This window comes from Pseudorasbora parva, chromosome 3 (assembly GCF_024679245.1).
Source record: "Pseudorasbora parva isolate DD20220531a chromosome 3, ASM2467924v1, whole genome shotgun sequence".
Taxonomy (NCBI): domain Eukaryota; kingdom Metazoa; phylum Chordata; class Actinopteri; order Cypriniformes; family Gobionidae; genus Pseudorasbora; species Pseudorasbora parva.
In genome coordinates, this window is record NC_090174.1 from 47546960 (window position 1) to 47559264 (window position 12305).

General features: G+C 36.3%; 1 protein-coding gene across 20 annotated transcripts in view; it reads left to right on the forward strand.

Annotated features, from left to right (window-relative positions):
* The window catches only part of camk2b1 (calcium/calmodulin-dependent protein kinase (CaM kinase) II beta 1), an 81958-nt gene that overhangs the window by 52669 nt on the left and 16984 nt on the right, over positions 1-12305 (forward strand). For 12 of the 20 annotated variants that reach the window (XM_067439240.1, XM_067439245.1, XM_067439239.1 and 9 more), the window contains one exon: positions 4575-4643. The exons of 7 other annotated variants lie outside the window; for them this stretch is intronic. In XM_067439240.1, coding sequence (XP_067295341.1) covers positions 4575-4643 — 69 coding nt within the window. Of the gene's footprint in view, positions 1-1391; positions 1425-4574; positions 4644-9825; positions 9871-12305 lie in introns of all 20 variants that reach the window. One more of the 20 variants, XM_067439256.1, reaches the window with a different exon arrangement.

Here is a 12305-nt window from a genome sequence, read left to right on the forward strand (position 1 = left end):
AGGTGTTACCAAACACCGTAATAAGCTCTATCCAGTCATGGAGCCAGCGATACCACTGAAAGATGAGATGAAATTAAAGTTTTATTTCCGTCAGTGCCTGTGGACGTGTGGGAGATGTTTAGGAGACGACGATGACGGTTGTGATGTCATTGAGGAATCTATGGATTCTTCCCCAAGAGCCAGAGTAATTTGATTCATGAAATGGGATTTTCAGAGATAAACTGCACTTAGCAATGATGGGAGTGTTTGTAGACACACTTACACACATTCCTACCTGTTTCTACTTCATCGTCACTCCACAACCCACCTCTGTGACTCACACCTGCTATATTCATGTGTGTGTGTGTGTGTGTGTGTGTGTGTGTGCGTGCTTGCGTGCGTGTGTGTGTGTGTTTGAGTGGAGAAATAGTTCAGAAGGGAATGTGACTCTGGTTCCAAGAATAGCCGTTAGTCTGAAACCCTGGAAACTCTGAGACGAAAATAGCAGCACATCGCTCCGCTCATCGCCTAGCAACAGGCTCCCCCACGTCCTCCAGCCATTTTAAAACATTTTTTTCTGTCTTTTTCATTATTTCTTTAATCTCTCCTTCCTTCACCTTTATGCTGTCTCCAAAGATCATGCAGAGTGCTCTTTATTTAGTTTCTGTCACTATTTTTCTAATTAACTGAAGCTGACTTCCTCACTTTGTGTCTAAATCTTTGCAGTAACGCTGGTTATGTAATTCTGCTTTAGAATTGGAGGCGTTTTTTTTTTTTTTTTTTTAATACGGCAGTTGCAGCGATTGGAAGTTGCACTGCTGCATTTTAAACCAAAGCGCTTCTGAGAACATTCTGTGCTTAATATAACTCGTTCTTGGCTGCCCTTTTTTTTAGGACAAAAAATATCACTGAACCGCACAGGCTGTGCTTGCTTCCTCTCTCAAGAATCCCTGCCTGTCCTTGCACATCAATTCCTACTTTGTGTAGCTCCTAAATTTTTCCCTGCTCCAGGTTCAGGATCAGATTATCATGTCTCAACCAAGTGACCCTGGATCAGTTAACTTTGCTTACACTGATCATTGCTCAATTGCACTTCAACTATTCTTCTGCTAGTAGCATGTTTTTTTTTCCTTCACTTGACCCACCCCTTCCTTGTTCCTCTTCCTCCAAATTTCCTGTTGTACAGAAGATCCTTCAAGTCTACGTATTGTCTTTCTCTGAACCCAAACCTTCACATACTCCCCCAAATTATTCTTCAGATCGTTTTCTTCTGCCGGTATACACAGCTCTGGCTGAATCTGATGCCTTTATCTTCACCCCAGATGAACGGTTATCAAACAGCTACTTTTTTTTATATCGTCTCACGGTTCCCACCGTTTTTCACACTTTTCTCCCTCTCATTCTCTCTCTAGAAGCGGAAGTCGAGCTCTACCATTCAATACATGGTGAGAATCTTGTTTCATTTACACCCTTCTGTTTTTCTTTCTTCCTCCTCTTCTTGTACCTCCACCTACCAGCTAATGTCCAACACTTCCCTGTACCCAATTCGTACTTCTGATCCTGCATTTCTGCGGGACATAATACAGTGATGGCCAGTATAAAACACTCAGTTTGCAGATATGTTATGGTTCTGTTTCAAACAAATGCTTCTTTTAGCTTGTTTTTTACTGGTCAACAAATCTTGGATCTTAGTCTCACCCTTGCGGACCGCCCACACGTCATCCACTGAGCATCTGATTCATATTATCTGATCAGCTGACTAAAAGGAGTATTTCACTTTAACATGAAAATTACCCCATGATTTACTCACCCTCAAGCCATCCTATGTGTATATGACTTTCTTCTTTCTGATGAACACAATCAGTTATATACAACTGATTGTGTTCATCAGAAAGAAGAAAGTCATATGCACACATATTTTATATATATATTTAAATATGGATATTTTTCTTAAAACCCCATCGATTTGCTTCAGAAGAACCCCCCAGAGCCGTGTGGAGTACGTTCACACTCTAGCTTCAAACTCAATGGACACCATCACTGCCATTACATTATAAAGCTTGAAAGCATCAGGATATTTATTAATATAACTCCGAATGTGTTCATCAGAAAGAAGAAAGTCATATACACATAGGATGGCTTGAGGGTGAGTAAATCATGGGGAAACTTTCATGTTAAAGTGAAATACTCCTTTTAAGCAGTTTCCGAGGGAAGAGATCAGTTTACACCAAGAATCATAACTAAAACAATAACTATATTAGTTTCTACACCAACAAAAAACAATGATGTTTATTATAAGTGTGCGAAGTGTGATTATGTCTTTAAAAGCTATGGCTTTTCATATTTGTGTATATTCTGATTGGCTCCAAAAAAAAAAAATATTGTTATTTAAATTATTATCAGGAAAAAATAAATCTGAAAGTGTTTTAAATGGTATGGTTCCTCTGTTTCGTTATTGTTATAGTTATATTTCGTTATGGTATGGACTTTGTTATTTTTATAAATTTAAAAAGATTATTAAAGATATAAAGTTAAGGCTCTGATATTCTTACGGTAAATTTATTTTTCTTCACTTAGGGCTATAGAAATATGCAAACAGCAGTTAGGAAAGCATTTGATCATAGCAATGTGGATATATTGCAGTAGCTCTACAATTCGGCACTCCAGTCAAGTGGCTTGACATTTATTGTTATATCATTTCATACAATATATTGCTTTGCAGTACTAAATATGAAAAAAAAAACTTACTGGCAAATTGTTCCAAATTCCAAACACACTTTTTTTGTTTAGATTTTGTTAAAAATGACATGACACCAGTTCTTTTATTTTGCCTAAAGTATCCACCTTAATTTTCAACGTTGATTTATTTATCTGCTTTAGGGGAATAATATATCAAAGTGGAGTAAACTGTAAAACTACTTTAGCTGCGTTACAAACCAGCATGTTTATAATTAAGACAATACATTAAAATAATATGTAAGAAATACCATGTTGCAATATCAAAAAGCATAGCGAGCTGTTTTTGTACAACTAAAAATAACTGGAAGCGAATGACACCAGAAGCCGGACACATTAAAATTACAAATGGCCATGTCTGATCGTACCTGAAAAATAAGGTGGATATCTGGGCCTTTATCATTATTGTTACAGTTATCATCTTTAATGTGAATGGGACTTAAAGGCACACATCTAGTCTTTACTGTTTTATATAAACTGTTTCAGATAAACCTGCCCCTAAACGGCTCATATAAAGATAAAAAAGATTTTTAAAAAAATAGAAATTGGTTGCTTTACATGTCATTCAGACAGTCTCTGAATTTCTAAGTGGGCGGTTCTTGGCCTGAAAAAACTGGACAAGACTTGTTGCAGACAGAGACTTTGTGAGACCCATTTGGACCCTGTAAATGTGTCCCAAGTTTTTCTGATCAAAACATTGTTCCTTCTTCTTGCTGTTTTTTACTTTGTTTGAATGACTTTGGCCAACTCCCACGGACACAACAGACCTTCTAGGTCTCATTCTGCATTTCGGTAATCGGATGTATTTTGATTAATGCTGACCACTCTGAAAGCTTTCCAAAGCAGATTTGGGACAGGCTTTCTGTTCAAACACAGGTAGGTAGTGGAGTAAACATGCAGAATAACACTCTCTGTTTTCTAGTTCCTACTTACAAATATTTGATGATCCCATTTGTGCACATCCCAGGGGTTTAACAGCACCAAACCCTCATACAGTATCTACTTGCTTCCCTACCTTATATTTACATTTGCAGGATTGACACTTATATTCTTGGTGCTCGGTATTTTTGTTTTGTTTTGAGTGGGTCCCATAAGAAGATAACATTCCTAGTTGTCCCTCCTGATGATGTCCCCGTTTACTTGGATACAGTTGGACTGCCATCGAGATCCATGACCTACTGCAATAAGTTTGTGGGAATTGTTAATGATTTCTGCTAGCCATCAAGTGGTCCAGTTATCAGGAACAGTATGTATTTGAATGTGTGTGTGCCCATAGTGCCAAAGTTACTTTATGACATGTTTGTGCTTGTGTATGTGGGTTTATTTCATGTTTGTGAGGGTCCAGTATTTGTGAGCTGCTGCTCATTCAAATCCCTTGACCATACATCCCGCACATACTGTACTAATGACGCTTCTCGCATGAGTGGCCGAGCTGTGTGAGGGAAAGAGGACCGTTAACTACCTCAAAACCACTGCAGACCCATAGAAATGAGGCCTGAGGGACAGAGAGTATAAATAAACACCCATAGCTAATCCGCCTCTGCATGTAATGTGGCTAATTGGTATAATGGATTAGTTTAGGAAGCCTAATTGGCGAAAAGCATTTTATGGACTTTAATAATGACCCTCCATTCCCTCTCGCTGCTAGAGAATATAGCGTCTCAAAGAATAATGCTGTTTTCATGTAAATAGGCAGTTGGCCCTTCATCAAACAGTTGCCTTAGAAAATATATAATGACCATGCCTACCTCTTGTGTTTGTGTGAGTGAGATTGTGTACTTGTGCATGCTTATCTCTCCCTTGTTCCTTTATAACCTGGCCCTTCCCTAACTGAACGTATGTTGTGTTTCCCTGCACAGCCCCAGACAAACAGCACCAAAAACAGCATAGTCACCAGTCCCAAAGGAAACCTCCCCTCTCCTGCACTGGTATTTACTTCTCTAATCCTCTTCTTTTCTTCCTCTCCATCCTTTCCCCCCTGTCTTTGACTGTACCTGTGTTCTTTAGTACATTGTGACCATACTTTAGTTTTCTTGTGTGTATTTTTGTCAGTTTTTATATATACACACACTTATCATGAAATGATCTTGTTTAACAAGTTAATTTTGTCATCGTTTGCTATATCCACACTGTAAAAAAATATTGTTGGTTTAACTTAAAAATGTAAGTAACCTGGTTGCCTTAAAATTTTGAGTTTATTAAAATTAAAAATTTGAGTTGATACAATGAAGGAAATTGGTTAAATAAATAGAAACTCAAAATATTATTGTATTTAAACCATTTCATTTTTTTTATAAATCATGAAAATAGCGTCAAAGTTTCACTGCGTCATCTCAAATAAAACACACCGTTACCCAATATGCTTCTTTAAAAAAAAAACATTTAATAATATTTAAACAAAGGTTGTCGATTCTCAAAAAGGTTCAATTGTATTAACTCAATTTTTTTATTTCAATGAACTAAACAATTTAAGGCAACCAGGTAACTTATTTTAAAAATATTTTTTACAGTGCAGCAAAGGGTTCTCACAAATTTTTTTTAAAAGTCTTTCAAATAAGGACACTTAGAGACTCCAAAAGGACATCAAATAATATAAGAAGTGTATAAATTAAACCGAACAAAAGTAAAATGCAAAAGTGAAGTGACTTTTGTGGTCACTATACAGTGATAAAATAATGTCACAGTGTGAAATTATTTGTTTAATATTTTTGTATTTTCATCATCATTAGGATCTGGATTGGTTTGAGGAGAAACTCCTCCTGATGCTCTTAGAATGAGGCTTTAAAATGTTATTACGGTTTCCTGGATGTTGTATGGTTCACTGAGATCCTTAATGGTGTTTCTTGCTTAAAACCAATGGCCCCAGTGTTGATGTCAATTGAGTTGAATGCTAACATTCCTGAGCAGTGCAGGTCTCGCGTGTGCATGTGCAGAAAAAACAATGAACAGTGACTATTTAAAGGGGTCATGAATTGAGAAATCTAATTTTTTTGACATTAGACTTTATATCGAAAAGGATGAACTGAAAAGCCTAAAAAATTGACAGTGTGACAAACAATAGTTCATTCATTCATAATTCCATTTACACAAAACGCCGCAAGTCATCCATTGTCAATTATAACTATTGTAACTGAAAAGTACTTCATTTGCCTCAACCAAGACTTATAAAGCATATTTAATATGCATGAATGTTTCACATTGTTGACAAGTTATAACATATAAGATATTTTACATTGGACATCTTTAAAACAAATCCACGTGTGTAATGGCCAGGACGTTGACAATTATTTTAATATGCAAAACCAATCAAGTCTTGAACATGGCACTCTTTAAAATGAAGTATTTGGAAGACTTATTTGGAATATTTACTTATTTTGGAAGCTTATTTCTTCTAAATTAGGATGTTTTTGAAGAAAGAAAGAAAGAAAGAAAGAAAGAAAGAAAGAAAGAAAGAAAGAAAGAAAGAAAGAAAGAAAGAAAGAAAGAAAGAAAGTGAGCCTCTCAGAATGTTCGAAAATGTAAAAAAAACTCTTTAAATACTTAAAGGCACCACCCTTTTCCAGAGCAGATTCTTTGTAGTTCAACTGAATAGAAAGTGATTTGTGATCAAGACACAAGTTTTTTAAAGTGACCCTGAACTAAAGATTCAGCCTTTTAATGTATCTGTCTATGGACCCGGTTAAGCTTTGTTTATCCAGTTGTGCTCCGTCACTCTGATATATTACTATACTCTCTAAGCACACATTTATGGGCTTGTTTATTTGATTGCATAATGCCACTTTGCCTTTCAGTGTCTGCTCTGATCTGTGGATGATGAAGGTTGTTTATTGCATGGAGCTGGCAGGAAACTTAATAAAACAGTTCGTCGTTCGGTTGTGGGTAAATGGGTGATGTGATTATTTAATGTTTAATGACATGCTTAAGTGAAATCGATAGATAGTCTATGTTCTGAGGAGAACATTTGTAGATGTTTGTGGTTTGTAAAAGCTCAGTAAATAGGTTTTAGAGTGAACCCTGAGCATTGAACAAGGAAGCGCCTAATGGAAACATGACATGCGGTCCAACATATATTGCAACACGTGGCCGAATACATCAAAATATTTTAGGATCCCTCATAGTTGCCCTTTAATGCTGCCTGTGTGTGTGTGTGTGTGTGTGTGTGTGTGTGTGTGTGTGTGTGTGTGTGTGTGTGTGTGTGTGTGTGTGTGTGTGTGTGTGTGTGTGTGTGTGTGTGTGTGTGTGTGTGTGTGTGTGTGTGTGTGTGTCATGTTTTATGGTGCAGATATAGTTACTCAACCTTGAAGTGAAGTGAGGAGGTGTTTATGGTCTGTAAAGACTTTAGCCTTAGTGCTTTGTTTCATGGCTTCCCCTCCGGCTTGGCTATTGACTCTTCAGTCATATATATATACTTTTTTTTGTCATTATTTTAATCAAACAGCCATGACGTTCAAATTATTAAATGTAAGAACTAAAACAGATAATATTTAATAATAATAAATATTATGAATAATTATTGTGTTAGTATAAATTAGTGTTATTAAAATTATCATTATTAATAATAATAATTACAATTATTATTATTATTATTTTAAAATTGTAACAATTTATACAATTTGTATTATTATAATAATTAACTAATAATAGCAATAATTATAATTATCAGCAATAATATATATGATTAATAATTCTTATTTTTATTATTGTTAATGATATTATTAATAATAATTATTGTTACTATACATTTTTATAATACAAAATTGTCTAAAATGTTACAATTTTTAAATAATAATAATAGTAATGATTATTATTATTATTATTATTAATGATAATTTATAGTATCGATAATTATTCTCGAAAATATTTAGAAAAATATTTAAAATTATAAAATTGAGTAATTATTATTAATAAAATAATTACTAAATTATAGTATATTTTAGACAATTTTTCACTAAATGAAGCATTGTATTTAAAGGGGGGTGAAAAACTCAGTTTCAGTCAATCTCATGTCAATCTTGAGTACCTATAGAGTAGTATTGCATCCTTCATATCTCCGAAAAGTCTTTAGTCTTTAAAAAACGAGCGGCTGGAGGCGTATCGTGTGGGCGGAGCTAAAGAATGACGATCGCGCAGCTACTGCACGAGAGCTTCTGAAAGCTGACATCCTCCAGCGTGGAAAAGAAAACGTTACCCTAATAAACCATGGCTATCAATCAGATTCAACTAATACAGATATGATCCAGAATCAGATCCGGAGGATGAAATAAATTGAACAGCAACAACAGCAGGACGTCCGTCTCTGTGGTATGTACTGTATTTAGTGGCCTGTCAACATTTGTGTGTGTGTCCCTTAGCCTAGCTTTATGTTTGGGTGGTTTTCCAATAAACAAACTGACAAATTAGTCAGCTAAACAAATGTATTTAAACACACATTATACATTGCATGCTCCATTGATAAATTAACTAACGTTATACACGATCGTGTTGTTTACTGATGTTTACTTACGCGGCGATAGCCAACAACAGACATTTGAAGCAGTTTTACTCACCGCCTGCTTCCAAAACAGGACCGTGAACCTTTATCGCTGGGACTGCTCCGACAAAAACACACTTCTTGTTGATTTGGTGAAGTCCTGTGACAGCAGAGACCGTGGAGAGCCACTATTGCGACACGACCGAAGCGTGATGTGACGCTTCTTGTCATTTCTGCGTTCAAATCGGATGCAGCGCTGCCTTCCCAGAATGCTGTGCGGGCGCATTAAAGTCGTTTGATGTCAGCCATAGGAATAAAGTGGAGCGCGGTGCGACAGAAGTGTTGCACGGACGAGTGGATCTGCACCTTGAGGCCATTGTTTATGGGCTGGCATTTGCTCTTTCGCCTCAGTCACACGCGCACGCACCCTTCCGGGAGAAGAGCCCGTACGGCCCATACAAGGACCTTCCGCTCTATCGACGTCAAGCCGACTCATACTCGGAAAAAACTCTCAGAAACTTGTGAGAAACCGGAAGGAGTATTTTTGACACAGAAATACTCCATCAAACGTCCAACATTAGTTTTTGAAACTTTGTCTATGTTTAGGATGGGAATCCTAAATATAATAATTATTATATTATTATATTATATCCTCAATATAATAATACATAGTAAAATACACCAGTATTCATCTAAATATATTTGAGATATTTTGAATATTTTACAAAAAATGTTTTCATATTTTGAAACATTTGCATTTAAAGGTGACAGATAAACTATATAATTTAAAGATAGAACTTCAGAGTTTGAACAGGACAATACTGAAGCCATTTAAGTTTAAATCAGAGACACCATTAAAACATCAAATATGCTGTAAGGCAATATACTGTACAGTATATAGGTATCTGCATAGGAATTAGCAATTAAAAAACAATTCATAAATCTGTTTATGAGCACACTTTTATATTTGTTTGTCAACATTTGCAGCTTCTTATAGATTGTGTGTTCATACCGGTAGTAACCTTAGCACGCAACTTTTGCCTGTTGCACAAGGCAACGGTTGTCATGGCAATGAATACCTCATAATGATGGGGTCCGCAGGCTGCTGATTGGACAGTGAGAAAATGTTACTTCCTGCAAGAGAGAATTGGGCATTACAGATTTATGCGGCCCGATGTGCATCTAGCTAGCAGGTTTCCAGAAGTTGACAAGAGACAGCATAAAATAAACATGTTTTAGTAGCTGTGATAGCATCTCTGCAGTAGTTCTGTCAAAATCACGCTGTTTCACTTTCAGTGAGAAAGCGATACGTTGCTAATTTTGTGACTTTTGTGGGTTGGTGCTATTGAAATATTATAGCGTAACATGCAGTAATTTGTTTTATGATGACAGAAGCTCTCTGTTGTTGAACCTCTGGTGGTTTTTGTGCATGTTTTGTTTGTTCATTTTTACTGAGTTGGCAATCACAAACACCCATCCACCCACACACGATCTCTCTCTCTCTCTCTCTCTCTCTCTCTCTCTCTCTCTCTCTCTCTCTCTCTCTCTCTCTCTCTCTCTCTCTCTCTCTCTCTCTCTCTCTCTCTCATTCTTTTTTCTCCTCATGTTTTTCCACCCCCTCCTCCCCTGTCGCTCTGTAGGAGGCACAGACCACTGTCATCCATAATGCAGTGGATGGGATTAAGGTACCCCACTACCACCATCTTTCCTTCCCACCATCCTTCCTCTGTTTGATCTGCATCCCCACAATGCACTTCTGCTAATGTGTCTACAGACTATGACATCATCCGAGCGCGTGCGTGCCCGTTGGCTGCATGCGTGACCCTTTTGAAGTTGAATGTGTACTTGTGCTTGTACTCTATGAAATGGTTTCAATAACTTTACTCTGTTAACAAATCTGAACTAAGCATAACATGCAAATGAGTATGCGTGTTCCTCTGATGAAGCACGTCGTGTTGAACTGTAGATTTGTTTGTGTGCCGCTGCCAGTTTTGAGATAAAAGGACGGTCTGTTTAATAGTGATTTTTATTAATGATCAGGACGATGGGAAATGACTTGACACATCAGATGTTTGCAGTATGAGGCTGAAGAGCAACAGTTGGAAATCTGTGTCATGATAAGAATATTAAACCTGCTGTCTCAGGTCTCTGTGCTTCAGGCTGTGGGACGTAGAGACCTCTGGTGGTGGACATTGGAAGTGCAGCTTGCAAAAACGAGCCCCCTTAGCATTAAAAACACGTTTTTAAAATGCATTTTGCACTGCAAGTGGTAGAGAAATGATGCAATTCCTGTTTAAAAATATCATGTGGAAAGAAAATGAAATGGAATTAATTAAAATGTTAATGTTTACTGTATACAAATAATGTAATATATAATTTTTACTTTTAATTTTAATTTAACTACACTATAAAACATTATTTTAAAAATAAGTTACCTGATTGCCTTCAAATTTTGAGTTCATAGAAATATTTTTTTTTAGTTAATACATATTACATTTTTGAGTATCGACAACCTTTATTCAAATATTATTAAAAGATTTTGTGAGCATATTAGGTAATTGTGTGTTTTATTTGTGATGATCCAGTGAAACATGCCACATTGTGCTATTTTCATGATTTATCACATGTGGGGTTTTTTTGTGGTTCAGATACAATAATATTTTTAGTTTCTATTTATTAAACCAATTTCCTTCATTGTATCAACTCAAATTTTTAACTTCAATAAACTCAACATTTTAAGGCCAACAGGTTACTTACTTTAAATTAAACCAACAAAACAATTTTGCAGTGTAGGAATTGTGTCTGCTGATTACAGTACATTATTAATTGTATTTGCAAGCATCTCTTAAATATGTTTGCTCTGAAAAGAATCACAATGACTTTACTTGAAGGGATAGTTTACCCAAAACAGATATACTCACCATCCAGTTGTTCCAAACCAGTATGAATTTTTCTTCTGAACACAAAAGAAGATATTTTGAAGAATATGGCTAACCAAACAGTTGATGGGCTACATTGACTATATATATATCAAGTCAATGAGGTCCATACAGTTACCTATATTCTTCAAAATATCTTCTTTTGTGTTCAGCTGAAGAAAGAAATTCATACAGTTTGAAACAAATTGAGGGTGAGAATTCATTTTCATTTCTGGGTGGACTGTCCATGTAAATGTAAATGTTTTGTGCCCGTATTTCAAAATCAAAGCTAAGGTTATATTAAATAAATGTACTGTTATTAGGAGAAAAACTTTTAGAAAGATTATTTTTATGATATTTTTCATGTAGAATCAAATAGGGCCGCAAACTCACAAATGATGTCACATGTCTGCGTTAGCCCATACCAACACTTTAAGTTGCCCAGGTGGCAGGAGTAAAGTCTAGATCTGGGCTGGGTTGTTTCCGGTTCTTTGTGATTTCTGAATTGGGCTTAATCTGAGCTGTGCCCGTACGGTCCACTCCACGTTTGCCACATTCTTTGTACAGGTGTAACAAGGTCTGTAGTGCAGCGTAGATGATGGGATGAGAGAACAAAAGTCTTTTCAGGAGCGCCTAATAATATCGCCCCACATACTGATGGCCTATTTGCAGCAGGAGCTGATGTCCTTGGTGATCGCTACAGTTGCGCTGTGACAGGTGCATGGTCCCGTTTCTCTGGCGACCGTGCCCTCCTCCTCATTTCCTATTGAGACATCATTCTGTCGATGTATTCAATTGAGCAATAAGGTACAAGAGAATGTGCAATCGCAGCTGAAGGGTGAAACAACAGCACCTTGCAAGCAGCCTGACCTTAAGTGCCTTCTTACTTTGATAAAACTAATTGAAATATATCAACAAAATTTAAAAAAATATATAATTTTTATTGTGATCCTTCCACTTAAACAGTGTCCTTGCATCAGGACTTCAAGATGTGACCCAATACAGCACTAAAGTGTTTATTATACTGAAGTAAACAATAATTTATTGATATTTCCAATAAGTTGCATAGGCCCAACAGTATGACAGGCTAAATCTGTAAACCATTGGCTAAATCTGTAAACATCTGTAAACCATTTTGACCATTTTATCTCTGAATGGTTTTATTTATGCTCTAAGCAGCTGGTAATTCAATTCCGTTGTTG